Source organism: Equus przewalskii, chromosome 17 (assembly GCF_037783145.1).
Source record: "Equus przewalskii isolate Varuska chromosome 17, EquPr2, whole genome shotgun sequence".
Lineage (NCBI taxonomy): Eukaryota > Metazoa > Chordata > Mammalia > Perissodactyla > Equidae > Equus > Equus przewalskii.
Genome location: NC_091847.1, coordinates 38,643,912 through 38,671,082, shown reverse-complemented (window position 1 = coordinate 38,671,082; position 27,171 = coordinate 38,643,912). Strand labels below are relative to the sequence as shown.

The 27,171-nt window shown below is 37.7% G+C and overlaps 1 protein-coding gene across 14 annotated transcripts in view; it reads left to right on the top strand.

The window, feature by feature from the left end:
- CCDC148 (coiled-coil domain containing 148) overlaps positions 1-27,171 on the top strand; it is a 232,524-nt gene that overhangs the window by 136,671 nt on the left and 68,682 nt on the right. For all 14 annotated transcript variants that reach the window (XM_070579895.1, XM_070579893.1, XM_070579894.1 and 11 more), the window contains one exon: positions 15,002-15,142. In XM_070579895.1, the coding sequence (XP_070435996.1) occupies positions 15,002-15,142 (141 nt within the window). The remainder of the gene's footprint in view (positions 1-15,001; positions 15,143-27,171) is intronic.

Here is a 27,171-nt window from a genome sequence, read left to right as displayed (position 1 = left end):
ACATTGTCGCTGGGTCCAGGAAGGCTTTACAGAGGGAGAGATGCTTGAGCTAAGTCTGGAAAAGTGAATAACAATTTCCTACTGAAACCAGAGGTGAGTAGGAGTAGCAGGGTATGCCAGAAGTAGGAAAGACTATTCACCGCCATGGGGGCCTGAAAGAGCATGGCATGTGTGAAGAATTACATGTCATTTGTTACGGGTGGAACACGGTTTAAGTGCAGGGAGGGCAAAGAAAGGATTATTCTTTGATAGAGAATGGGGGACCTGGTATGTCATGATAAGAGTTGGAATTTTATCTAGGAGGTGAGAGGTTAAAAACTGATAGCCTAAATATTAAATTAGGGCTTCATATCTTCATTTTTAAGAATGTGGGTATATCCTCAACGTTAAAATTTTGGAAAATGTACATATAAATCCAGACTTCCAGCTTCTCTTGAAAAATTGCAGCATCTGGTGACCCGGGGCCTATATTTCTGTGTGACAACAAATGGCTGGAGTCAAACACATCTGCTCCCTTAGGTGCCTTTAGGTGGAGTGTGACCTGTCCATCTGGATATAGTCCCAACTACCACCTATTGTCTTACACCCAGCCCTCTTTACTCACTATTGATACTTGCCTGGCCCTAAGAGATATTTGAACTGTGCCTCTGCTGGAGCCAGTAGAGAGCCATTGAAAGACTTGAGGCAGTGGAGTACTATGATCAGATTTTTCAGCATTAAAGGATTAGTCAGACATGATGTGGAGGATGGATTGACATGGGACAAACCTGAAAGTGGGGAGCCTAGTTAGGAAATAAGTCTTACAGTCTAGGAAAGAGATGATAAAAGTTTAACTGCACTTTAGTAGCTTTGAGGCTGGAGATGTGATAAAGGAGTCTAGACTTATTAAGGAGGATATAGTGACAGGAATTCAAGGGTAGTGGAGAGAAAGAAGTCTAGAGTGGCTCTTGGCTTGGGCATTTGGGTGATCTTTGATGTCATCAACCTACACAGGGAATACAGGTTCTGAGGGAAGGATAGTGATTCTGTTTTTGAATGTGTTGCTTTTAGAGGTCTGTGGGTTACCCAATAGGCAGTTGGACATATAAATCTGGAGCAAAGGATTTGAGAGCTGTGAGCACATTCATGGCACTGGAGGCCCAGTGGGTTGATTGAAAAGGAAAGAACTAAAAAGGAAACCCTGAGAACACCAAAGGGCACATGCAGGAGGTATGTCCAGCTAGCCAATGAAGATGTACAATTGGTGTTATTAATTCTGACATATTACTAACTCTTTAAAAGATGCTATTATTCAATTATAAATTAGAGACACTTTTTATTAATTTCACAGACTATGTCTTAATTTAAATGCTAATGACAATATTATTTGAGGATTAGAGCCTCTCCCTATGTGATCCATGGAATGTACATGACATGGGGGAATCACACATATGAGAAGCCTGGAAGGCCATAACTCATCTGACTCCTATGAAAAGACAAAGTAGTTAAATGTAAAAAATCCCCAAGACGTTTGTACATAATGATGTAGCGAGTTATTGGTCAGTTACATTAGCTCTGTTATGACAGATAGGATCTTTTTTCTATGGGAGTAATTATCTGTAAGCAGGAAACTTGCAATAGAACATAGACTTGAAAGACCAAATTCAAATTTCTAAATTTCCCAACATAAGTGGTAATTAGATTCACACCAGCATGCCGTATATATTCTATTTAATATGTTTTTATGGATTAGGACAGAGTTGTCTCCTTGTCTGAATAGTATAGAATTTTATGTAAGGGGCCATAGCCATTCCTTCGAGAAACATATGCAGAATAAGTAATTAGAAGATTGGGGAAGTTGGAGGAATGTGTAAATGAACTTCAGTGGAGTTGTCATTTAGAAATAAAACTGGTTAATTCTTGAACATAAAACAAATGAATTCAAAAGAATGCACATTGTTCTAGTGTTTATCTGCTCAGAACATTCATTTCAGAGGTTTACTAAGGCTTTAAGGAAAAGAATAAGATTTCCCATTTCCATGAACATAACGTACTATCAGTATAGCATCCTGCCTCTTTCTTAGCGTCTATTTGGAAAAAGTTCAAGACGACAGGATTTATTGTCTTGTGAATGCTCGGGGAATTGATGTGTGTAACTTCCATTAGCATTTTTGGGGATAGTCTGGATGAGGCCCTATGCATGGATACAATGGCCCCTTAATTTTGCATTTTACCTTTTGTCTCCACCTCCCCACTTTTTTCCTATTGCTTTTTTTTCCTAAGAAGATATTGCTCCTTTTTTCTGATATGTTCTGACTGTTCTTTTTGCAGGAAGGCATTCAGGCAATGTGCATATGTCAACATGCACTATATCTAGTTTGAAATATTTATCGCTGCACAACATCCCAAGGGAAGGGGGTTCTGCTGATGATAATAGAAGTCACTTTCTTTTATGATTTTTCCCAGTTAATCTTCTTGTGATCTCCGTTTCACTTCTCTTCTTTGCCCCCCATATAGGTAAGATGTGAAGAGTTTGCGTGAAGAATTTAAAAATACTGCCAAGTTCTTTAAATTATCTGTTGTTGATTCTGTGCCAAATCTAGAAAGAACTGAGCTGATGGGAAAAAAATGTGTTCTCATTGAAGACTTCCTGTTTGGGTCCTATGAGTTAGGAAATCCATAAACTGTAATCACTTTTATCCCACTCTGTAATCACTTTCCTTAATTTTCCTTCTCAGCAGTGGTCTTCATTTCATAGCTCCAAAATTGTCTTATTCTCATAAAAAGAAAAAACCACCGTTCCAATGGTTACTGATCTATGAGCATTTCTCTTGAGAGTTTCTGTTCATTAAAATAATAACTCTAAGAGAAATATCAGAGCTTTGAAGTGTATGGTCATCCTAGTGTAAACTTGTGGATTTGAGAATAGTTTACTAAGGCTTATTTATGTTTTATAGTACATATCTCTCACTTTTTCCCTCTAGACATCATGCCACCCTAATTACAGGAAAGGATTCTAGATAAGTCTTTCTCTTCTCTATAATCCATTTCACTTGCATTAATTAGGCAAATGCCTTGTTAGGCAAATGTGCTAGATATTTTATTTTTAACCATAGCCCAAGATAAGAAAGCTGAGAATTGCAGAATCAAAAGTGGAGTCATTTCTGGAGTTGGTGGCTTTATGGAAAATCCCTGATACTGAAATTAAACTTAGGGCTCAGCGGAAAGTTTGCTCAACTTTCTTACAGGATGTCTATGAGATCACAGTTATCTTTAATAATGAGTTTTAAAGAATACTTTTATGAGTTTAGCATTGTAGTGGATTTTATAGATTACAAAAATTGCATATACCTTGATCTCAGAATACAAGAAGCGTACAATCTAGCTGGGAAGTGGGATATACATGTGAAATAAATAATAAAATCTTTTTTTTAAGTTGAGATATAATTGGCAAATAACATTGTATTAGTTTTAGATGTACAACATAATGATTTGAGATATGTACATACTGTATGAAATGCTTACCACAATAAGTTTAGTTAACATCTATCCTCACAGAATTGCTGTTTTTTTCTTGTGATGAGAACTTTTGAGATTTATTCTGTTAGCAACTCTCAAATCCATAATACAGTATTGTTAACTATAGTCACCATACTGTATGTTACATCCCCAGGATTTATTTATCTTATAACTGGAAGTTTATATCTTTTGATCCCCTTCACCCATTTTGCCCACTCCCTACTCCTCTGCCTCTGGCAACCACCAATCTGTTCTCTGTATCTATGAGTTCACTTTTTTGTTTTTGATTTTTTTTCTTTTAGATTCCACATATAAGTGAGATCGTACAGTATTTGTCTTTCTCTGTCTGACTTACTTCACTTAGCACAACGCACTCAACATCTATCCACGTTGTTGCAAATGACAGGATTTCCTTCATTTTTATTCTGTTGTATATATATGACACATTTTCTTTATCCATTCATCTGTCAACAGACACTTAGGTTGTTTCCATCTCTTGGCTATTGTAAATAATGCTGCAATGAAGATGTGGGTGCTGCTATCTTTTCAAGAGAGTGATTTCATTTCCTTTGGATGAAAACCTAGAAGTGGAATTGCTGGGTCATGTGGTAGTTCTATTTTTAATTTTTGGGGGACCATCCATACTGTTTTCCATAGTGGCTTCACCAATTTACATTCCCACTCATGGTGCATGAGTTCCCTTTTCTCCACACCCTTGCCGACACTTGTCTCTTTTTGTTGATAGCCATTCTAACAGGTGTGAGGTGATATCTCATTGTCATTTTTATTTGCTTTTCTCTGATGATAAGTGATGTTGAACATATTTTCATGTACCTGTTGGCCATGGGTATGTCTTCTTTGGAAAAATGTCTATTCGGATCCTCTGCCCATTTTTTAATTGGATTGTTTGGTTTTTTTCTATTGAGTTAGGTGAGTTCTTTATGTATTTTGGATATTAACCCCTTAGTAGATATAAAATATGCAAATATTTTCTCCCATTTGGTAGATTGCCTTTTCATTTTGTTGATGATTTTCTTTGCTGTGCAGAAGCTTTTTAGTTTCATGTGGCCCCACTTGTTTCTTTTTGCTTTTATGTCAAATCCAAAAAAATCGTCACCAAAACCAATGTCAAGAGCCTACCCCCTGCATTTTCTTCTAGGAGTTTAAAGGTTTTATAAACAAAACCTTTTTATATAAGATAATAAAGTGCTAAATATGTTTAACACACATGTAATAAACATTTACTGTGTGCCTGGTGCTAAGATAATTTCTGTGGGAGATAAAAAGGAGAGTAAGTCAGTATCCTCTATCCACTGGGGGAAGATAGCTACACACATATATAAGCCTAACCTTTCCCAAGACCTTCATTCATAGAGTGCTTACTCTAACATAGAGTCTTAGTATACTCGGAACTATTCTGTTCTCTTACGGTCTAAATCCTCCTCCTTTTTTATGAGTAGTTCAAAGCTGAGTTCAGGTCCTCCCAGCTGTGTGAAACCTGAATGACTTTAGCCTACCTTGTTGATAAAAGGCCAAAGAGGCAGAGGGGGAGAGGGGATAGGTGGAAGGAAGCATGGTGTGTGCAAGGAATTGGTCAGCCTAAAGGTTCCAATTGGAATTATGGAATCCCAGAAGTGACATGCTAGATGGTTGTCATCTGTACCTGAGGTTTAGAGACTAAATGAGTATCCAATCACTAATCTGAGTTTTAGACAACAATTCATCCACCCAAGAAATATGCATTAAGCACCTTCTTTGGGTGAGGCACTTTTCCAGGAGTGAGATTAGAACAGTGAATAAGGCCAAGTTCCTGCTGTTATGGAGCTTAAAGTTTAGTGAGAAACACAGACAAGAAAATGAGTCAATTGACTAATAATATAATTTTTTATGGTTTTATTGAGAAATAATTGACATACATCACTGTATATGTTAAGGTGTACAACATGATGGTTTGATTTATATATATTGTGAAATGATTACCACAATAGGTTTAGTTAACATCCATTGTCTCCTATAGATACAATAAAAGGAAAAGAAAAATTTCTCCTTGTGATGAGAACTCTTAGGATAATAATATAATTTATATAGAGATAAGTGAAATGAAAATAAAGCAGGATAGGTTGAAGAGTGACTGGATGGCATCTATTTTAGACATCATTCATGAACACAAGTCAGAGATGATATAGACAAATGTTGGGTGAAGTCATTAGGAACAGGCCCTGAATGACCTTGAAGGACAGATGAGCAGGGGTGAGGGCTTTTCAGGCAGTGGCCTGAGACAGAGATAAGCTTGAGTGTGTAGGAGTGGGGAGGAGAGGAAGAGAAGAGGAGGAAGAGGAAGGGCTGGTCTGTTTGTTCTGGGGAGTAACAGGAAATAAGGTCATATGTGTGGGGTCAAGTCCAAATATGCCTTAAAAGATTGAGTCTTCCTTTTGAACAAGGTGGTGTCCAAATACATAAGAGCCATAAAGTCCACTTGCAATGGTGGCCAATGCAAAGCTACTATTATTAGAATCTTGAGCAGGGGAGCAAAAATATGTGAAAATTAGTCCAATAGACAAATGTGTAGAGAACGGGTTGAATCAAAGTGACACTGAAGTCAGGAAGGTCAGCTGGAAAGCAATTGCTGCAATATAAGAATATAGTTAACATTTGTGTAGCACTTATGTATTCATCCATTCAAACATACTTATTGATCATCTATTAGGCATCAGATGGTATATAAGGCACTGGAGATCAATGGTGAGTCAATCAGGTATGGACCCTGTCCTCATGGAGATCCAGTCTAGTGGGGAAACAGACACTGAATGTCTAATTTCACACTATGATGAGTACCTTGAGGGAAAAGTAAACAGCGTTATAGGAGCATGCAAGTGGGGGGATTTACCTCATGTAGAGGGGGTAGATAAAGCTTCTCTGACAGACATTGGAACTGAAATTTGGAACTGAGTAAGTATTGATTAGGAAAAGGGATGAGGCAGGTAAAGAGGAGGAGAAGAACATTCCAAGCAAAAGAAATAGCATGTGCAACATCCACACAGCTAGAGGAAATGTGGCCTGTTCAGGGATCTGTAAGATGGCCAGTGCTCCTGGAGCACAGAGGGTGAGTCTGTGATTGGTACGCGGTTATGAGTTGGGCCTGCAGATAAGCAAGGTCAAATCCTCGAGGCTTTGTAGTCCATGGTCAGGAGTTTAAACTTTACCCCAACAGCAGGAGAAACCATTGAGAGCATAGGCAGTGAAATGGGGATGTGGGCAGGGAATGAAACAAGAATGGAAGCAGGATGCATCCTTGTAGCATTAGGGTGGGGGCCTTGAAGATGGAGAGAAGTGAATGAGTCCAAGAGATAGTTGGAGGTACAGTCAAGAGGACTTGGTGATGAATTATACATGGAGTGTCAGAGACAGAGAGTGTCAGGATGATACCTGAGTTTCTGGCTTGTGCAAATTGATGGTGTTTGCACAGCAACCCTGTAAGGTGTGTGTCATTGTTATCCCATTTTACATTAATCTGAAATTCTAAGTGGTTAAACAATGTACCCCAGGGAATACCATTAATAAGTCACAGAGATAGGACTCAAGCTCTGGTTTATGATTTCAAAACTTGGGTTCTCTTGTCTATAACCGTGTTTCTGGGTTGATTGCAGAAGGAATAAGGACCTTGTCTTAACGATGGCAACACAATAGCTTTGGTCTTTACTTCACAGAACCATAGAATCTTAGCATTGGAAGGGGGTATTGAGAATGTCTTGGTGTGTTTTTCAAGTTGCTTTGACTGTGATCTCCAGTGAAAAATGTATTTTACATCACAGACAGATACACATACACACAGAATGGAAACAAAAATTTCTTGAAACAGCATTACTATAATGACATGAGATGTACTCTATTTTCTGTTCTATTCTTTTCCATAGAAAAACACTAGTTCCCATCCACAAAACTGATTTCCTTATTCTTTGATGAGTTGTGACCCTCTGGTTGAAAAACTGATCTAGTCCCCTTCATTTTTGCGGAGGATTGGAGGCCCGGAATTGGGAAATCTCGTAGACCTCATAGCCAGTAGGCAAGTGACTTCCTGACTATTAGCACCGTTTTCTGACTCTGTTATACAATTTGGTTCTCTCAGCTTTATAAATAAAATTGACTGACAGGTTTGTAAATTTTGTCCTATAGGAAAACATATCTGTTGATAGTTTTCTGCTTATTGACATCTAATTTGTTTCCTCTTCTAAAAAGTGTTGTTTTACACTAAGGTTAAGACCCTTTAGGAACCAATTAAATGAAACTTTGCAATGTTTTATTTGAAAAGAAAAAGGCATGAAACAGCCAAGATAATAGTGCGTGATCTTTGAATTCTGAGGAAGACTAATAAAAAGTTGCAGAAAATGGAAAGCAGTTATCAAAGAGAGGTGATAAAAATGCACTTGTGAAGTTACCCAAGAAACCAAGGGACAATTTTGAAACCAAGAGGCAAAAACAAGTCTTTCTGCTGAGCAAAAATGCCAAAGAGAGCATAGAAAGATTTAATAACATATGTGAAATCACAGGTACTGTATTTCATGAGCAAAGTTTAAACATAAATGGAACACATAAGATAAAAAAGCTTAGGTAATATTGTAAAATGGTGAGACATTTGGAAAGAATATAATAGAACTATCAGACTGTTAAAGACTTAATAAAATGAAAATTTGAAGTTTACTCAGCTGAACTGAGTTTAGAAGCTTATAGGAATATTGAGGGAGAAGACCGAGAAAGGGATTTTCTTGCCACTCTTTTGTATATGTCCTCTGACATTGCTAGAAATATGAATTAGTTGGTGAAAATCCTGGCAAGGTTTTCTGGATGTTCTTCCTGTCAGCCAAGCAGAGGAGGAGCTTAGGAAGCACTTAAACAGTCAGGACTGCGGAAAGCAAGGATTGAGGGTCTCGTGGTGGAGGAGTCAGAAAATGGTAGCATGTCTGGTGGGGGAAGCTTTTCTTTCAAAGGACCAGCCCAGAGGGGAGAAAGGGATATACTGTCAATCTAACTTCCAAGTGTAGCCTCAAGATCCTTAACCGTGCATCCACCAACAAGTTTTTCTTGAACACTTACTAAGTGCCAGATGCCATGCGAGGCTCTGGAGAGAGCCTAAGAATAAGACAAATTTGGTCCTTGCCCTTAAAGTTTGTAGCCAAGTGGAAGATACAGGCAAATCCAAATGGTCTGATGCGTGCTGTAACACAAGAGTGGGACAAGGTGCTGGGGAAGTAGAGAAGAGGCACCTGACCGGGACGTGGTGAGTTAGAGAAGGCCTCCTGGAGCAAATGATGTCCAAGCTCAGACTTGACTAGGATAAGTAGAAGTTAGCCAGATGAAGTGTGGAGAAGACAGCTTGCTTGTTTCAAGGATTCCATCACACCATGTGTTTTATGCCTTTATAAAGCATAGGCCTGGCTCACAATAAGCCCTCATAAGTGGCAATTTTTAATATTTTATTGTCGGTTATAGGTACTGGTCAGATGGTACTTTTCCTATATAAAACAACACACATGACACTATGTTTCCGTAAATATGGCTGATAGAATGAAACATTAATGTTTAAATGTCTATTATTATTTCACAGGCCTCTAAAGTACTGATGTTCCTCACTGCAATTCCTTTTGCTTGCAGAAGAAAATTGCAGAGCACGTCATATATTGTGATCTCTCTATATAGGGAAAATAGAATCAGAATAATAGAACTTAAAGAAACTATAAAAGTCACCTGATCCTGTCCTCCCCTTTAACATGCAAGAAAACTGGGTTAGCCATTGCTCAAAGTAACAATGTTGTTGGTTAGTGGCAGAGATAAGACAAAAAGCAGGTGGTCTGACTACAGTTCAATACTCAATTCCTTTATATCGTGTTACTACTTAGAATTTTTTTCAAAACTCTCAACTTTGATGTAAAATTGTCTTAATATTGTTACCTTGATGTCAATTTCCATTATTACCTTTGAAGTTTTCATGGGCTTCATTTTCTGGGTTTCTAGTACTTTATTCACTCTGAGAATATGTGTGTTTATTAATTTCGCTTGAGCCATTGTATTTTTACATTAAGAGCAAAGAATACATGTAACGCTACTAACCATTTTCATTTTAAATCATTAATTTATAATTTGCAATAGTTGAACATATTTTAAACTTCATTTGTTCTCTGTTATATTAAGGTTTCATTCAAAAACTATGCCTTTGGCAGAAATATTAAACAAAATATTAACTAAAGACCTGAGAAAGTGTGCTGTAGTTAATAATCTAAATAATGCTTTCCTTATAAGGCGCTCCTGACCCCACCATGGTAACGATCTTTCGTGATTGTTATTGTTACAAGGGTCTGTTCACGTGCTCTATTTAAAGCTATGTAATTAGCAAACCCTTTAAAATAAAACCACTGAAATGCTTTTCTGGGCTCTTCTTCCTTTTTGCTCACTGTTCGCTCGAAGTCTTCTGTACTTTAGCCTATTCTGCTATTTCTTCCTTTGCCCACCTGCTAGCTTTCCTATTCTTGGGCATCTCGAAAATACCATAATCGGTTGTCATTCTCTCCACATGGGAGCCATTCAGATCCCTTGGCTGCCTCTGGGGGGATCCATCAGATAAAGATTTTTTCAATGGCACCCTTTCCCCACCAGATTCTTCACCATCTCCATTGTGTGTTCTGAAAAGCCCATTTACTTACTGCCTGGATATCAATTGCTACAAAACCTGTTTCTCATTGTCAAGATCTCACAGCTCTAGCTACTTAGGATATAATGCTAGCTTCAACAACCTTCTCTCCTTGACTCTTCACTTTTGTTGGGTACAATTATAATTACAGATGATATTGTGAGTTATTGATTTCAGGCAAACCTCTGAGAGTCCCTGACCATTCTCATGATTGCAATATTAAGTGGAAGTAATTTAGTTTCTTAAGACTGATGCTGACTTGCTCAAAGGTTTTTCCCCTCAGCATTTCATATATATATGCTTGACATCAACAACCCATTGGATTTTGGTTGCTTAACTTGTATTTGTTTCACGATTCTATGGTGTGTGTGCCCTGTTTAAAAAAACTTGCATTATCTTATCTTTTCTGGAAAACAGAAGAAAAATCATTCGGACTTGCAAATGACAAGGAAGGGTAAATTGGGCAAATTTGCGGATAAACTGAATTACCCCGGTTTTATTGGTCTGGTTATATTCTTGCTATACCTGCCTTTGGAAACAGAAATCTTCTCCAGTTATAGATATTTGCTTATGCTTTGGCTTCTTTAAATCATATGGCATCACATATGCAAAGGTGATTCAATGATAATTCACATAATTTAGTCTTAAATCAAAGGGTGAGAAGAGTAGTTCCAAAACCCAACTTCTTTCTACTGAAATTTATAGAAATAGTCTCATTACTCAGAAAGGCCAAATGTATGCTGTTTTTCTTTTCATTTGTTCAATGCATCTCAAATCTTCCTTCCTACTATCTGAGAACCTTGAGACTACAGTATTTTATTATACAAATCTCTTTGGACATACATTATATTTTATGATTTATTTTAGTTTTTGCAAAATTTTTAGTGTGGAAAAGTTTAAACATATGCAACAGTCTGTCATCACTCAACTTCAACAATTATCAACTCGTTAGTCAAATTTGTTTCATCTATATCCTTATCTACTCTCCCATGCCTGTTGGACAATAGTGAGCACATCTCCAGACATATCATTTCATCTGTTAGTATTTCAGTATATATCTCTAAAATTAAAAAGACTTTTAAAAAAAGCATAGCAATACTAAATCATACCTAAAAGTTAACAATATTTTCTTAATAGCATCAACTAACTAATCAATATTGAAATATCTCTGTTTCATAATTTCTTTTCACACTTAGTTTATTCAAATCAGAATCCAAATATGATCCATATATAGCATTTGATTGGTATGTTTCTTAAATTTCTTTTAATTCATAGTTCTCCTTTGTTCTTTTTTTCTCGTAATTTAAGTTCTTTAAAGTTTTTCAAATTTCAGTTTTGCTGACTGCAAAACTGAAATTTGAAATGTATTTCTCCATTCGCTGAGTTTCCTGTAACCTGATAGATAGGTCTAGAGATTTGATCATATTCATTTATATTTTTTGGCAAGAGTGGTTCATGGGAATGTTATATATTTCCATCAGGAGGCCAAAATATCTGCTTGTTTCTCTGTGATATTAAGATGGTTTAGTGTGTCCAGTCGTTGCCAGCCTGATCCATTCATTATCAAGTTTCCCATCAGCTGTTAATGTGAAGTTTTTAGTAGCCATTGGTTATCATGAATGAGGACCCATTATTTCATTAGGTGTTGCAAAATGGTATATTCTAATACTATCACTTTTTCTTCATTTATGAGGTTTTATTTTAAAATGTTTATTTTGGTAAATTAAATAGAAGGTAATTATTGAGCACTTATGATGCACTAGCACTCTGCTAGACAGTATAAGGAGAAGACAAAATGCATATGTATCATGGACCTTGCTCTAAATGGAAATAGAAACATTAAGCTCAAAATTGTTAGTGTGCAGTTATGGTATGGTAAGTGAATAATAAAAGAGAGATGACCATGGGTTGGAGAATGTTCCATGGAAGATGCGGGACATGTGATGGGCCAAGAAGCCTTTTATGAGATGAGGAAAACTGACGACATTACAGGTAGGGGAATAGTTTGGACCACGCCATCAATCTAAAAACAAGAATGGCTGTATGAGGAAGGCACAGGAAAAAACCTACCTAGAGATTACACATTTTCTAGGTTAAAGTGGGGCATTGGCTGGGAGGGAGAAAGTTAAATTGTTTAGGTCCTATGTGGAGAAATTGACATCACTCCATGAATTTTCTGGTATTGTTCTAAGTACATTTGGCAGATAGACTTTGGGTGGACTAGGGAATTACAGCAAAGTGGCCTAGGGAAATTTAATAGTTTAGAAATTTATTTCTCCTAAGTAAAAGCTCATTTGAGCTTAAGAAATATAAGATTGCCCAAGTCAGATGTAAAATGTAAAGAATTAGTCATGTTGATAGGTGTACATAGTAGTAAAAAAATACAAACCAGGGGCCGGCCTGGTGGCATAGAGGTTAAGTTAACATGCTCTGCTTTGGCAGTCCGGGGTTCATGGTTTCAGGTCCCAGGCACGGACCTACACACTGCTCATCAAGCCATGCTGTGGTGGTGTCCCACATACAAAATAGAGTAAGATTGGCACAGATGTTAGCTCAGCGACAATCTTCCTGAAGCAAAAAAAGAAAGGTTGGCCACACATGTTAGCTCAGGGCCAATTTTCCTTACTGAAAATACCCAAAACAAAACAAAACAAAAATACAAACTACAGAGATACTTGTGGTTACACAGGATAAACCAGGATGTCTGAAAGAAGAGGTAGGTGCACAGGGCTTGGTGTGGCAAAGTTAGAGATGTTGAATTTAATTTTGGAAATGTATTTTGGGTGCACATACAAATAGCAAAGGCTTTAAGCATTTGTTAGGATGCAATTGCAGACAAAAAGACAGCACTGATATTGTACATTTTAGAGTCAAACACACAGAAGTGAGAGGTTAACTCACAGGAAAGGATGAGCACATCAAATAATGAACATAGAGAGGCTGAGGCCAAAGAGAAAGGATAGCACTAGAGTTGGGGGTGGAGGGTGGACACAGGAAACAGGAAGAAGAAAAGACGAGAGTGGTATCCATTGGTGGAGAAGCAGGGGAGAACAATGTTATGGCCGAGGGAGGAAAGAGTTTTAAACATGAAGAGATAGTCAACAGAGTTAAGTACCACCGTGAGGTTAAGGAAGGGAGGCCTGAGAACTATCCTTTGGGTATTCAGGAGGGAGGTCACTGGCAACAGTTGGCAGGACACTTGGTTTTGATATAGCGTCTTACAGATGGAAGATTGGTTACAGGGAGGAATGGTTTGGAAGCAGGAGGTCAGGACAGAAGGCATAGATGATCTTATCCTAGGACTGAGGTTCCAAAGAAGAAGGTAAACATGATGGCCAAGACAAGCAGCAGATGAGGAAACCTAAGTGTGTTTGAAAACCAAGAGTCTGAATTTCCTTGATTATTTTGATAAATAGGGCAAATATATTTTTAGAAAACAGAATTTGAATAATAAAAGTGCAAAAAGAACTTAACTATTTAATCACTTTAATTCATCATATTTTAGGACATTTTATTTATTTGATTTTCATTTTATATATTTTTATAATGAGTCATGCTTACATCAAATATGAAAGACATGAGGTAGTAAATTGGGAATGCTAAGTTCTTCCTTTTTTAAAAAGAATTTTTACACCTTTCCAACTTCTTCCTCTCTCCTTCTTTGGCTACATGTGTACTTGGAACATGAAAATGTGTTTTTTTTATTTTGTTAGTTTCGTTGGCTTCCTGCTTACAAAGATCATGCATGTTTATTACAGAAATATTACTTGGCACAGAAAGGCTTAAAGAATAAATTTTTAAAATTTCGTGAAATAATTCTATTCAGAGATAACCAATGTTATTATTTTGATAAACCTCCTTCCAAATGTCTTTCTATGTGTAGATACATAGATGATATTTTATATTAATGAGATCAATAAATACTATAGTACAATGTGTTATACTATACTATAAGTGTGGTTTTGAACCTGCTTTTTAGCATCTAATAGTATGTTGTAGACATTTTCTGTGTCAATGAATATAGATATATAGCATCTTTTTTTAATGGCAGTCTGGTATGAAGATACCATAATTAATTTAAGCCATCTCCTGTTGCCAGACATTTAGACTCTTTCCAATTTTTCTGTCAAGCAACACTGGAATGAATATTCCTATGGATACATTTCTGCACACTTGTCCAGTTGATTGTCTTTGAACAACTTCCTGAAAGTAGCGTTGTATGTCAAAGGCTATGCATATATGATATTGTGATGCATATTGCTGAATGTCCCTAGACATACTGTACCAATTATACTTCTACCAATAATACTTATCAGTACCCAGGAAGTTCTTTTAAATGTCTTAAAAATTTTTTTTCCATCTTCATTCAGACTCATTTTCTTTACTTAAAAAATGAGGATGAAATATATTGGTGGTTCTTAAACTTAAGATCTTAGGACCATTTGAGAATTCTTGAAAACTGTTGACTGGAAACTGGAACTATTGTTCCAGAAAATTGCACCTGTGCAAAAACACAGATATTTTAACGTGGTACTTATAAGAATTCACAGATCCTTTAGTCAATTCATAGACTCTTTAGGATTTCTCTCCATGAATCTGAGTGAAGAATCTCTGAATAAGATGATTTGAAAGTTGCTTTCTCCTTTTCACACTAACACACAAACACATCTTGCACACACACATCACACATTCATGTGCACACAGAATTTTGATGTTTATTTGGAAAAAATTTATCAGCTTAATACAGAACCTAGTCTCATTGTGATCTGTGGAATCACTTGAGTGTGTGTAGTTATCAGAATGAATTTCTATTTATTTCAGGTTCTTCAATGGCGAACTCACCAGGAAGAGGTAGCAAGACTGGAAATGGAAATTTCTGCCAGAAGAAGAGAAAAGGAAGAGGAGAAGGAGAAACTGTGGAAGAAGAAGGAATTGTTGCAAAGAGAGGAGAAGAAAAAACAAGTATAAACTCTACTCTTGCTGTGAATGTGTGAAAGAATGTTTAATTGCCTTTGATTGGTTTCGGTGTTTGGCATGGAATTCTCATAGGCAGTTCTTGGATTCATAAGGTTCTAGAGGAGTCTTGCTTCAGTTCATTTGAGCTTCAAAGATTTGTGGATATGGCAGAGAGCCCACTTTGTTGACCTGCACAAACACAGGCACTGGTGATTAGAAGATATACTGTAGGTAAAGAAAAGACAGGGTTTGTGACTGTTGTTAAGTCTTGTGCTAAGTAGGGATATGGCCAAGACCAGAGGGTAGTGGGATAGCATTTTGGTTGACTGCAATGCAGCAGATGACTGTCAAAAGATGTGCTTGTTGGTAAAATATGTTGCACTGAGGTCGGTGCAATTCATGAAACACCAAAAGGCCCTTTAAAAGTTTACTTCTTGATTTACTGTTTGTTAGATTGTTTGATTTTTCATTTACTGACACAAATTCATCATTCTACTTTTGAGCAAACATTTGTTTCCCAATCTTCAAAATTTTAATCAAAACACTTATTAACAGCTTTAAAATGATTGCTGATAACCTGTAGAAGATAAAACTTATTTGAGGGGGGATTTTAAAAATATATATGGGATATTTATTTAGACATTTTTGTTTGTTCACACAACAAAAATTATAGAGTTTGCAATAAAAATATTTTTCTTAAAGATCTTATGAGATTTATTAGCCTTTTTAATGGAATTGCTGACTTCTGTGGAAATAATTCACAAAAAGGCAATTTATGATTAACTCCATAGCATAATGGTAGGAACTTCCATTAACTTATACACCTGTATTGACTTGATCTGCATGATATAAAAATGTTTTCTTTTAGGGGCTGGCCCTACGGTAGAGTGGTTAAGTACGATGTGCTCCTCTTCAGCAGCCTGGGTTCATGGGTTCCAATCGCAGGCGCGGACCTATACCACTTGTCAGCCATGCTGTGGTGGCAACCCACATACAAAATAGAAAAAGATTGGCAACAGATGTTAGCTCAGGGTGCATCTTCTTCAACATAAAAAAAAAAAAGAAAAAAGAAGGTAAAGTTTTCTTTTGGAAAGCTGCTTAAAGTGCTAAGAATGACTGATTAATTCATAGTTCTTGATGAATACATTTTTATTTTTGTGAACATAATTGATGCTTTGGGCTATGTGACCATCTAGGTTTGTGAAGCTTTTGTCTAGAAGTTTTTTCTCCAAAATTGAACATGGGGGAAGAGAGACACTATGGCTTTTTAGCTGCAGGCCAGTTTTTCTGCATTTTATTATACCTCAGTTGTCATTATTCCTGCTTATTTTGTGCTCTTAAATCAGCAAATTGGTATAGAGTCAGCATGTTGTGGAAAATAACATGTATAGAAGTTGTATAATCATTTGACAAAGTCGGCTGCTAAAAAGACGTAATTCACAGTTTAACTTCTAAGGAAGTAAGTTGGGTGGTTTCTTCAAGTCCCCATCAAGAGAGAAATTCATAAATAACAATCATGTTTCAAATAATGTATGTGAACTATATGTCTCTATGGGGAAATTTACTAATTAGTTACTGTTATGGAGCTACAATATTGGAAACAGATATTCTTATAGTCTTGTCATCTATCTGGGCTGCCTTTGTAGCACTTTCTTTCTTTCTTTCTTTTCTTTTTGAGGAAGATTAGCCCTGAGCTAACAGCTGCCAATCCTCCTCTTTTTGCTGAGGAAGACTGGCCCTGAGCTAACATTCATGCCCATCTTCCTCTACTTTATATGTGGGACGCCTACCACAGCATGGCATGCCAAGTGGTGCCATGTCCACACCTGAGATCCAAACCAGCAAACCCCGGGCCACTGAAGCGGAATGTGTGAACTTAAATGCTGCGCCACCAGGCAGGCCCCATAGCACTTCCTTTCTATGAATTAGTATGACCATGAAAAGTAATGTATTTTTAGGTATTTGTATGTAAAGTCATTTTAAGTGCCATATAAAGAAATTTAGATACAGTTCCACTTTCTGGGGGCTAACAAAGACAGTGAAAGAATACACGAATTAGTAACTCAAGTATTGAGAATTGGAGTAAGTGTGCTCAATTGTTAAATTAAATTTGAATTGGGGAAGTGACATGGTTATACAGGAGAGAATGGAGGGACATTGCTGACTGTTTTCTTTGCAGTCTGTAAGATTTCTGAAAGTGAGAGAAAAGCATTTTGAAAGATGGGAGAGAGACTTTCACGAGCTTGCAGATGAGCTGTTAACATTTGACTTGACATTTGGCCTGACACCAAAACAATAACAACACAACAAAACAAACAGTAATGGAAGGAATAATTAAGCTCTAAGCCAAATTCATGGTCAACTGCTTTCAATTTTATAGGACCAACGCATGTTTTATTTTATCTATTTTCTTTTAAAAAATACTTACAAAATCCTGCCATTCGTGACAACATGGATGGACCTTAAAGGTATTATGCTAAGTGAAATAAGTCAGACAGAGAAAGACAAATACTGTATGATTTCACTCATATGTGGACTATAAACAAACACATATTTAAGGAGAACAGATTAATGGTTACGAGAGGGGGAGGGCGAAAGGGATAAAGGGGCACATATGTATGGTGATAGATAAAAACTAGACTATTGGTGGTGAACACGATGCAGTCTATACAGAAACTGAAATATAATAATGTTCACCTGAAATTTACACGGTGTTGTTATAAGCCAATAGGACCTCAATAAAATAATTTTTTAAAAAAAGGAAAAAAAGTCTTCTTACATTTAGAAAATGTTTTTTTAAAGTAGAGAGATTGATGTAATAACCACATTAGTACTCATCACCCAGCATTGAAACTACTACTATTTTTCATTCTGTTTCAGATTTATTTTATCTTACACATAAAGTTGAAGTTCTCTTTTGAGGACTTACTCAGTACCATTTCCCTTCTTACCTCCCCAAAGGCAATCTCAGTCATGAATTTTATTTCTCTCCAGACCATCTATTGATTTTAACATATTTGAATATGTAGTTTGTGACTTTTAAATTTTTTTCATGAATACAATCATACTGTGTCATTCTGCAGCATCTAATTCTTCATTCAGCTTTACATTTTTGAGATATACCCACGTGAATGCACAGAGACCTGATCCACTCCTTTAACAGCTATGTAGCGTTTCATTGTAGAACTAGGCTACCATTTATCCCTTCTCTTAGTGGTTGACGTTTAAGTTTCCAAAGTTTTGTTGTTGCAACCGTACTGCAGCAGCCACCTTGCACACGTCAACTGGGGCATGTGTGCACAGCTTTCTCTCGGGGACCCTGGGAGGGGAATTACTATGCTGTAGGATTTCTTTCAACATTATAAGCTATCACAACTTTTCTTTTTGACTTTTGCCAATCTGATATCTCAGTGTTTTAAATTGGATTCCCCTGATCACTTGTGACGTTAAAAATCTCCTCATGTTTGGGGCTGGCCCCGTGGCGGAGTGGTTAAGTTCGCGCGCTCCGCTGCAAGTGGCCCAGTGTTTCGTTGGTTCGAATCCTGGGCGCAGACATGGCACTGCTCATCGAGCCATGCTGAGGCAGCGTCCCACATACCACAACTAGAAGAACCCCACAACGAAGAATATACAACTATGTACTGGGGGCTTTGGGGAGAAAAAGGAAAAAAAAAAATCTTTAAAAAAAAAAAAATCTCCTCATGTTTATTGGGCAGTTTTCTTCCTCTGTGAATTACTTATTTGTACTTTTCGTCCATTTGTCTATTTTTTATTTATTAATTTGAAGAAGTTCCTTATAAATTCTGGATAGTGTTTCTTTTTTGTCAGATATATGGGTTGCAAATGTTTTCTTCATTGGTCATTTGCCTTTAAATTTTACCTATAGTGTCTTAGTTTCATGGAAATTTAAAATGATCAAGTAATCAAAGTTGTTAAATTCTTTTTTATTTTTTGTGAATTGTGCTTTCCTTTAGGAACTGTGACCTGGTAGCGAGAGCATCTCTATAGAGAGCTTTAATGTTTGCCTCTGCTAAGGGCCCTATGCATTTTACAGGTCCAGGACCAGTTTGTGTATTAACTTTGAGGCTTAGGACCTACTGCCGTGAGCTTGGAGTGGGTGATGGCTTAGCACTCATGCACAGCACCCACCTGGGTTCTGCAGTTGACTCCTTTCTTCCTCTCGTCCCAAGCAGAAAGTTAGCCCCCTTGTCACTTTCCTGGGGAGTGGTCATGGGATTTCTAGTTTCCATTTTGTGTATGGACAAGTCCTACCTGACTTCTTGCCTTGTAAGGAGCTTGGTTCTAGCTCCCGTGAGCACATGTCCCACAACTAATATTAAAGGCCCAGCCCCCAGCTCCTCCGGCCTATCTCAGGGCCTGTTTTCCCCAGGAATCCCTCTCACTACTCTTACTTTGAGTTCCATCTTTATTTTCAGGACAGGGGCATTCTGTGTGTGTAGTTGTCTATTGTTGTTTTGTTATAGTTTGTCCAAAATTTCTACATGTTTAAAGTGGGAAAGGAGATTTCTATGTCAACTCAGACGTACTGACCAAAGTTCTGGCTACCTTTAGATTATTAACCGCAAATATAGATTCTCTCTAACTACTTTATATGTTGGAGACAAATTTTAGTTCTTTGATGTTTAATAGCAGCTTGGCAAAAAAACCCCTATAAACAACTCCCCTGACTTGAGACTGGTTGTTTTCTTAGCTGGTGCTCTGGGTTTCCCCATTTATTGTTTTCCTTGCCTGGCTTTCTCTTCTCATGTGAGCAGCAACAGAGATAGAAAAACTATGCCCTGTGTAAAACCCCACCTTAAGATTTCTGAACAAGAGCTCATCTTTCTCCTAATTTCTCTTCCCAGCAATTTGTCTTTCAGGGAAGAATGCTGTCTTTTTGCTGGAATACTGTTTTAATTTGTATCCATTGCCAAAATTTACCCTGGTAGGCGCCCAGTTCCTTTAAAATCTACCTTTAAGTTACTAGATCACTTTTTCTTCCGTGCTTTAAAACTCTAGTTGAACATAATATTCACAGTTTCATAGTTTTGTCTCAAGACTCAAGGAAAATTTTGATTCATAAGCTGTTAGGTGATAATGGTAATGTTTCAGAAGCATCTCTCCACTTTGGAAATTATTGTCATGATAAAATCAAAAGATGATGCCTTTCCTTAAATTATCCCTCGAAGCTATTGTAGGAAACAAAATTACTGTGCTAGATGAACCTTAAAACGCCTGATATGTAATATTGGTCCCAGCACCACCCTTCCACGAGACGTGACTCTTTGCGTGGCTTGAATAACATAAAAATTGCTCTGCATCACAGCATTTTAGGAGGTTTTGTTGCTGCATGATGCTTGGAGTCCTATGGGACTCAAGGAAGGGTAGTTTCAGCTTTGCTCCCAAAATAGAGATTTCAAGCAAGGCTCACATAAAAAGGAGACATATCCCCTCCTTGGTCTAGCATGTCACAGTTCTCTCCCAATTTTAGCCAACTCCTAATCCAGCATTGAAACCACCCACATTGTATGACTGAGGGGTGGAGCGCATTATCAGGAAAGTCAGAGTAACGCCACCAGTCATGTGACCTTGCCCACCTCAGAAATGTTTATGGGCAGGAATCTATCATCTATCTCAAGTGACATCACCAGTAAATACAGCAGACCCAGGCTTCAGTAGAACCTTGGTACTTGGGGTTCCCCTTGTCCTCAGGAAACCTGGCAAATACTCAGAATTATATTCATTCTACAGATAACTAGGGAAGAGGGGAAAGAGTCTAAAACAAAAAAGGTAGGCTGTCAGAAATAGAATGCAGGCTAGAGGGCTGGAACAGTGCTTCTCAGAAGATTCGAGAAGCTCTGTGCTTAGGAGGGAATTCAGAGGACCTTCCCAATTCAGATCAAAGCCATTCTCTCAGTGTTGGAACTTATGGGTTCTTATGAGAGCATTTATCATGAAATCTCTTCTCCAGTGTTTCTTAATCTAATATATACTGATGTAAAGAGCTAAGAGTGGGAAAAAAGGTAGACATAGAAGAATGATAAAAAATAAACTCCCAGACATTACCCCCTACATCTTCAGGATTGTTGGGACTTAAAGAGGCCAGTGAATAACATCTGTGATAGGCAGAGTTCTAAAATGGGCCCTGAGATTTCCTGCCCCTCCTAGAATGCATGCCCTGTATAACCAATAGGACTGTTAACACCGTAGATTAGGTTATATTATATGGCACAGACAACCTCGAAAAAGGGAGATTACCTGGGTGGGCTTGACCTAATCACATGAACCCTTTAAAAGAGAGAGTTTTCTCTGGCTGGTCACAGGAGAGGTCATCAGAGATTTGAAGGATGGAAAGGATGTGACTCACCATTGCTGGCTTGAAGATTGAGGAGGTCACGTGGCGAGGAATGTGGGTAGCCTCTAGGAGCTCAGAGTCCCTGGCTGACAGCCAGAAAGAAAATGGGAACCTATAACTCATAGTCCTATAATGTAAGGAACTGAATTTCTGCCAAAAACAAGAATAAGCTTGGAAGCAGATTTTTCTCTAAAGCTTCCAGATGAAAGTTCAGTTTTGTCAACACCTTGATTTCAGCCTTGTGATGTCATGAGCAGAGAGCCAGCCACATGGTGCTGGACTTCTGACTTATGGGATTCTGAGCTAACAAATGAGTTGTTGGCTGCTAAATTTGTATAATTTGTTACACAACAATTAAAAAAAAGTACTAATACCGATTTTGGTATCTGGGAGTAAAATGCTGCCATAACAAATACCTAAAAGTATGGAAGTGGCTTTGGAATTGGGAAGTGGGGAAAAGCTGGAAGAATTTTGAGGAGCATGATAGAAAATAGGCTAGAATGCCTTGAACAAACTCTTAGTAGAAATACAGATGTTAAAGATGTGGCTGGTGAGGGCTCAGAAGGAAGCCATGAACATATTATTGGAAACTGGAGGAAGGAGGACCATTGTCACGTGGGGACAGAAAGCCTAGGGAAATTCTGTCCTGCAGTTGGGTGAAAACATTCCTGAGTAATGAACTTCATATGTGATGAACTAAGATTTCCAAAGTGTTGGAGATGTCACCTGGGTTTTTTTTTTTTTTTTTTTTTTGCTAGTTATAGTAAAAAGGAAAAGAGGTAAATTGAGGGAAGAACTGTAAAACCAAAAGGAGCCAGGACTTGATGCTTCGGGAAATTCTCAACATATTCAAATGGCAAAAGACTTTAGAGGTAAGAGGTTGTTGCTGACAGCACGGCACAGAGAAAATGCTGAGGGTGTGAATATACAACCCTTTTTTATAGCCTCAAAAAGATCAAAAGGTCAGAGTATTCAGTCATCTAAAGATCCTTCCAAGAGATTAGGAATGTTTCTCATAGATCCTCTCAAACTATGGGGCCTCTGGGAAGTTTAAGGGCAATTTCTCTCAGCACCTCAACAGAACCCAGAGAGAAGGGAGTGTCTCAGAAAGACCTGTGGGTGTGGCTTTTGTCTAGTGGATGAATCCCCATAAAATCCACAAAGGCCCACTTGGTTTTTGAGGAAATTTTATCAGAAACACTGCCAGCTTGAACTGAAAGGGACAGAGAGAGTATGAAATGAAAGGAGGTTCATGCCCCCTCCCCCCAAATTCTATTGACAGGAAGCAGGCTGATAAAACTGCTCAGGCACCTGGCATTCCTAGTACTTCCACCACTGAATCAAACCCACCCATCTAGGCTCAGGGAGGGCTTCGCTTCACTCCCCATCACCTTACACATAGAATAGTTGTGTCAGCTCCTAGTAAGCATGTGTGTAACGTCAAAGGAGTCACTAAAGGTCCAAATAGGATGATCATTCATTTGGTCATTTATTCACTTATTCAATACATATGTACCAAGTGCCTTAAATGTGAAACATATTACAACCAGTTCTTCATGTAATTCTAAGAGGTCACCACATTCAAGCAGAAATTGCCTCTTTTCTGGTTCTTTTCAAGGGTTGTAAATTTATCTGCTCTGCCACAAAGATAATACGCAATTCTTGGTTAGGTCAGTAGAAGCTTTTACTAATAAGACAGAATGATGTCTAATTTTTTTTCACTACTTATGCTTTATTTATTTATTTTATTGAGCTAACATTGGTTTGTAACGTTATGAGTTTCATATGGACAACATTGTAAGTCGACTTCTATATATACTACAGCATACTCACCACCAAAATAAAATTTCTATTCATCACCATACAATTGACCTGCTTTACCCCTTTTGCCCTCACCCCACCCCCTTGCCCTCTGGTAACCACCAATCTCTTCTCTGTGTCTACATGTTTGTTTTCGTTTTGTTTTGTTTGTTTACTAATATTCGATACATAAGTGAAACCATATGGTATTTGTCCTTCTCGATCTGACTTATTTCACTCAGCATAATACCCTCAAGGTCCATCAGAAGGAGTTTTTTTAGCTTCAAACTTTATAAATAGAACAAAAGGGTTAATAGAGAAAAACTAAAAATACAAAATGGAATGAACTATACAAAGTTTGCAATTAGTTAAATTAATCATGACTACACATAGTCAGTTAAATATGCATGCACATATACACAGTATATACAAATGTGTTTATGTGTGTATGCGTGGGTATGTATGAATACACACATAATTGCAGCATGACTCTCTTGCCCCTCTCAGTGATACTGATGAAGGCCTTAGCTTAGGGTGGCAAGGATGGTGCCTTTGCCCTCATTCATGCGCAGACCTCCTCTTCTCTTATTTCCTGCTCCTGGATCATCAAACCATACTTTGGGCGTCTACCCTCACACTGGCCCATGCTGATCTGATTGCTGCCTAGTGTGAATGCTCTTATGCTGATAAAAGTTATTAGTTTTGCCACAAATGATCAAAGTTCAGGCCTTAGAGTATAAACATTTTGCCCTGCTGACTCAAATAGGGTTCATCAACTCTCTTTCTATTAATTTTTTTTTTGCTTGGGCCGTTAATTGCTATTGTATGCGTCTGTGCACTGCAGGAACTGCAGGATATGGACCTGTCCTCTGCAATTTCCTTCAAATGTCTGTGACTGATTGCCTTTCATTTTCAGTGAATGCTCTGCTGTTGCAGATGGAGGGGGACAGAGATCTTGGGGATTTAGGTAGTGGCGAAAAGGGCCTTTAAAATCAAAGCCCTGCTTGGAAAACATCCCCTGGCAGAGGCCCCTTAGAGATGGCACCTTCTGGTTCAGATCCTCCATTTCTTTCAGGTCCTTTTCCCTCATGCTGCTCCTTCTTAATCTTGAGTAATCTAAAGGTGTGCATGTGTGTGTGTCAAAGAGAGAGAGAGATTGGTCTAACCGGATTCCACTTAGACTAAAATAACTCACGGTAAATATTATCATCAGTTTATGTAATATATCACTGGGGACCAACTGAATTGTGAATACAAACAGAAACACTGTGACAGCCCTCCTTAATGCAGTGACATTCAGGTGAGGCTTACAGCACTTTTTTACATTTTCCTCAAATGGAGATTATGGAATACAAGAACTCTCATAGACCCCTTGGACTCTGAAAACATGTCTTTGAACCTCTCTGAACACAAGTTTGACCTCTGCTCTAACACCCACCCAGCCAAACCTCTCACTGCAAACATCCTTTTTGCAAAGGAACCACCTGCCACTAGAGCCGAAGCATCCCCATCTGGCTGAGGACCAATCTGTTGAACTACTTCCCACCCTCGGTTTTGTGCTTCTCTCGATTACTAACTCCTAGAAATGAGATCTTGCTGTCAAAGTTGGGGGAGGAGTTTTTCTTTTAATTATTAGTCCTTTTTATTTGGGAATCTGACAAAATACCTCAAACATGGGAGCTACAAAACCTAATGGGAAAATTAACTATCAGGATGTTATAATGGTCAAGAGGAGAAGATAGTTAATGTATGTTTTATGTAGAAATGACTCCAAAATAAACTAAGTGTTCAGACTTTATTTAATATCAGTCCTCTGAATAATATTGTATGAGTAATGAAATTAATGTAGTATGGGAGTTTTAATTATCCAAAAGAAATAAATCAAGAATCATATCATTTAAAGATATTCATAAGTTCCTTGTTTTGTTATTAAAATTCAGAAATGAACATTAACATAAGCTTATTAATTAACTGATTCTAACCTTGTAATATGAGACAAGGTAGAGTCAGTTCTCAGCATATGAGTCCAGAGGCGTCAGAAAGGCAGGATGGTAGGCCAAGAAGCTCACTTTTCCGGTTTCAGCTGTCTTTTAAAAGTGAAAATTTCCATTAGGACTTTTTTTAAAAAAGTGGAAAAACTGATGATGGAATCTCTTACTCTTTGTCAGGACACAGTTTTGAGAAAAAGTCGGATGGAAAAAAAAAAGGTGGGATGATCAAGAGCCAGATGTATTTGTTTTTCTGTAGAAGATTTTCCAATAGGCAGTTTTAGAAGAAATGTCTTAAAAATTAACTCCAGGTGTCAACTTTTGGCTATATTTTCTGGCTAGGTCATGATTATTCATGGTGATTTGGTTTACTTAACAGACACCTTTACGGTGCTTGGAACGTTCAAGGCAGTATTCTATGTTCATTTAATCTTCTTAATCACCCTAAGGGGTAGGTGCTAATATGATCTTCATTTTATAAGTGAAGAAACTAAGACTCATAGAGGGGACATAATTTCCCCAACGTCCTATCGCCATTAAGAGGTGCAGTTAGATTTGAATCCAGGAGATGTAACTCCACAGTTCATGATTTTAAACACTCTGCTATGCTGCCCATCATTTTGACTGCGGTTTGCTGTAAATTTTGTGATTAATCAATTTTGAGAAAACTGGGTTTCAAACTATTTGCTTTGGGGTCATAGTCATGGCTTTGGTCCTGTCCTAGTTTACTTAGAACTGTTAAATAGATGGGTAATTGATCGTTTAAAAACTCTTTAGTAGTCTCACTAGGAGTATTTCTTTTTAGTTCTCCAAGTGCACACAGTTTCACTGTGTCTATCTCCTTAATCTTCTTAATATTCTTTCAGGATTTCTCTCTCTGGGTTCATGAACAACTATGACTAAACACTTTACAGGAAACTAGACCGTTATACCATTATAGTTTGATCACAATTCAAGTGTCAAATAGAAGATGTGTGTTATGAATGGGTAAAAAAACACTTTGCCTCCTTGGTGCTGTTCTTTTATTAAGTAGACTGAAGAAAATATTAATGATTTTGATATGATTTTTTATCTATTGACATCTTATTTCAAAAGAAGAGAATTTTGACAGGCTTCCAATATCACATTTACCAGCCTCTCAGAATCTGTACCCATCACCCAGCTTCCCTCCTTTTACGAGCATGAAGTGTCTGTGCTCCTGTCTAGGGCTGACCCCTTCATTTATGCCCTGAATCCTATTCTCTCACTCCTGCTCAAGTCCCTCCCAATCTCTCTCCCACCATCATTTCCCTCTTTTCTTCTAGATCTTTCCTGTTAACCTACAAATATAACATTATGACTCTATTTAACAAAATACTCTCCACTGACCCCACATCCCCTGCCTTAACAAAATCACACAACTCTATAACCTACACACACTGTCTCCAACTTCCTTCCACCCATTCTCTCTTGAGCCGTTTGTCCCTCACTCCTACGAAGCTGTGCTTGTCAAGGTCATTGTTGATCTCCAAGTTTCTAATTCCAGGGCTCACTTCTCAGTCCTTGCATTATTTGAAATATTAAGATGGAAGGGATCACTGCCTTCTCCTTGGAAATCTCTGATTCTCGGCCACTAGGAAGCCATTTTCTCTTTGTTCTTTTACCTCACTGGTTTCTTCTTCTCCATAAACTTGGATGGATCCTCCTTGTCATTCTAACTTCTGAGCCTTGGAGTGCCCTCTAAGTACTCAGGCCTCTAAGTATGAATACTTTTCAGGTGATTTCAAACTATCTAATATAATTTATATGCCATTTATATGCTGACTAATACCAATTAATATTTCTCTCTAGACCTCTCTCTTGAGCTGCAAACTCACACATCCCACTGCCTCAAATCTAATACACCCAAAATG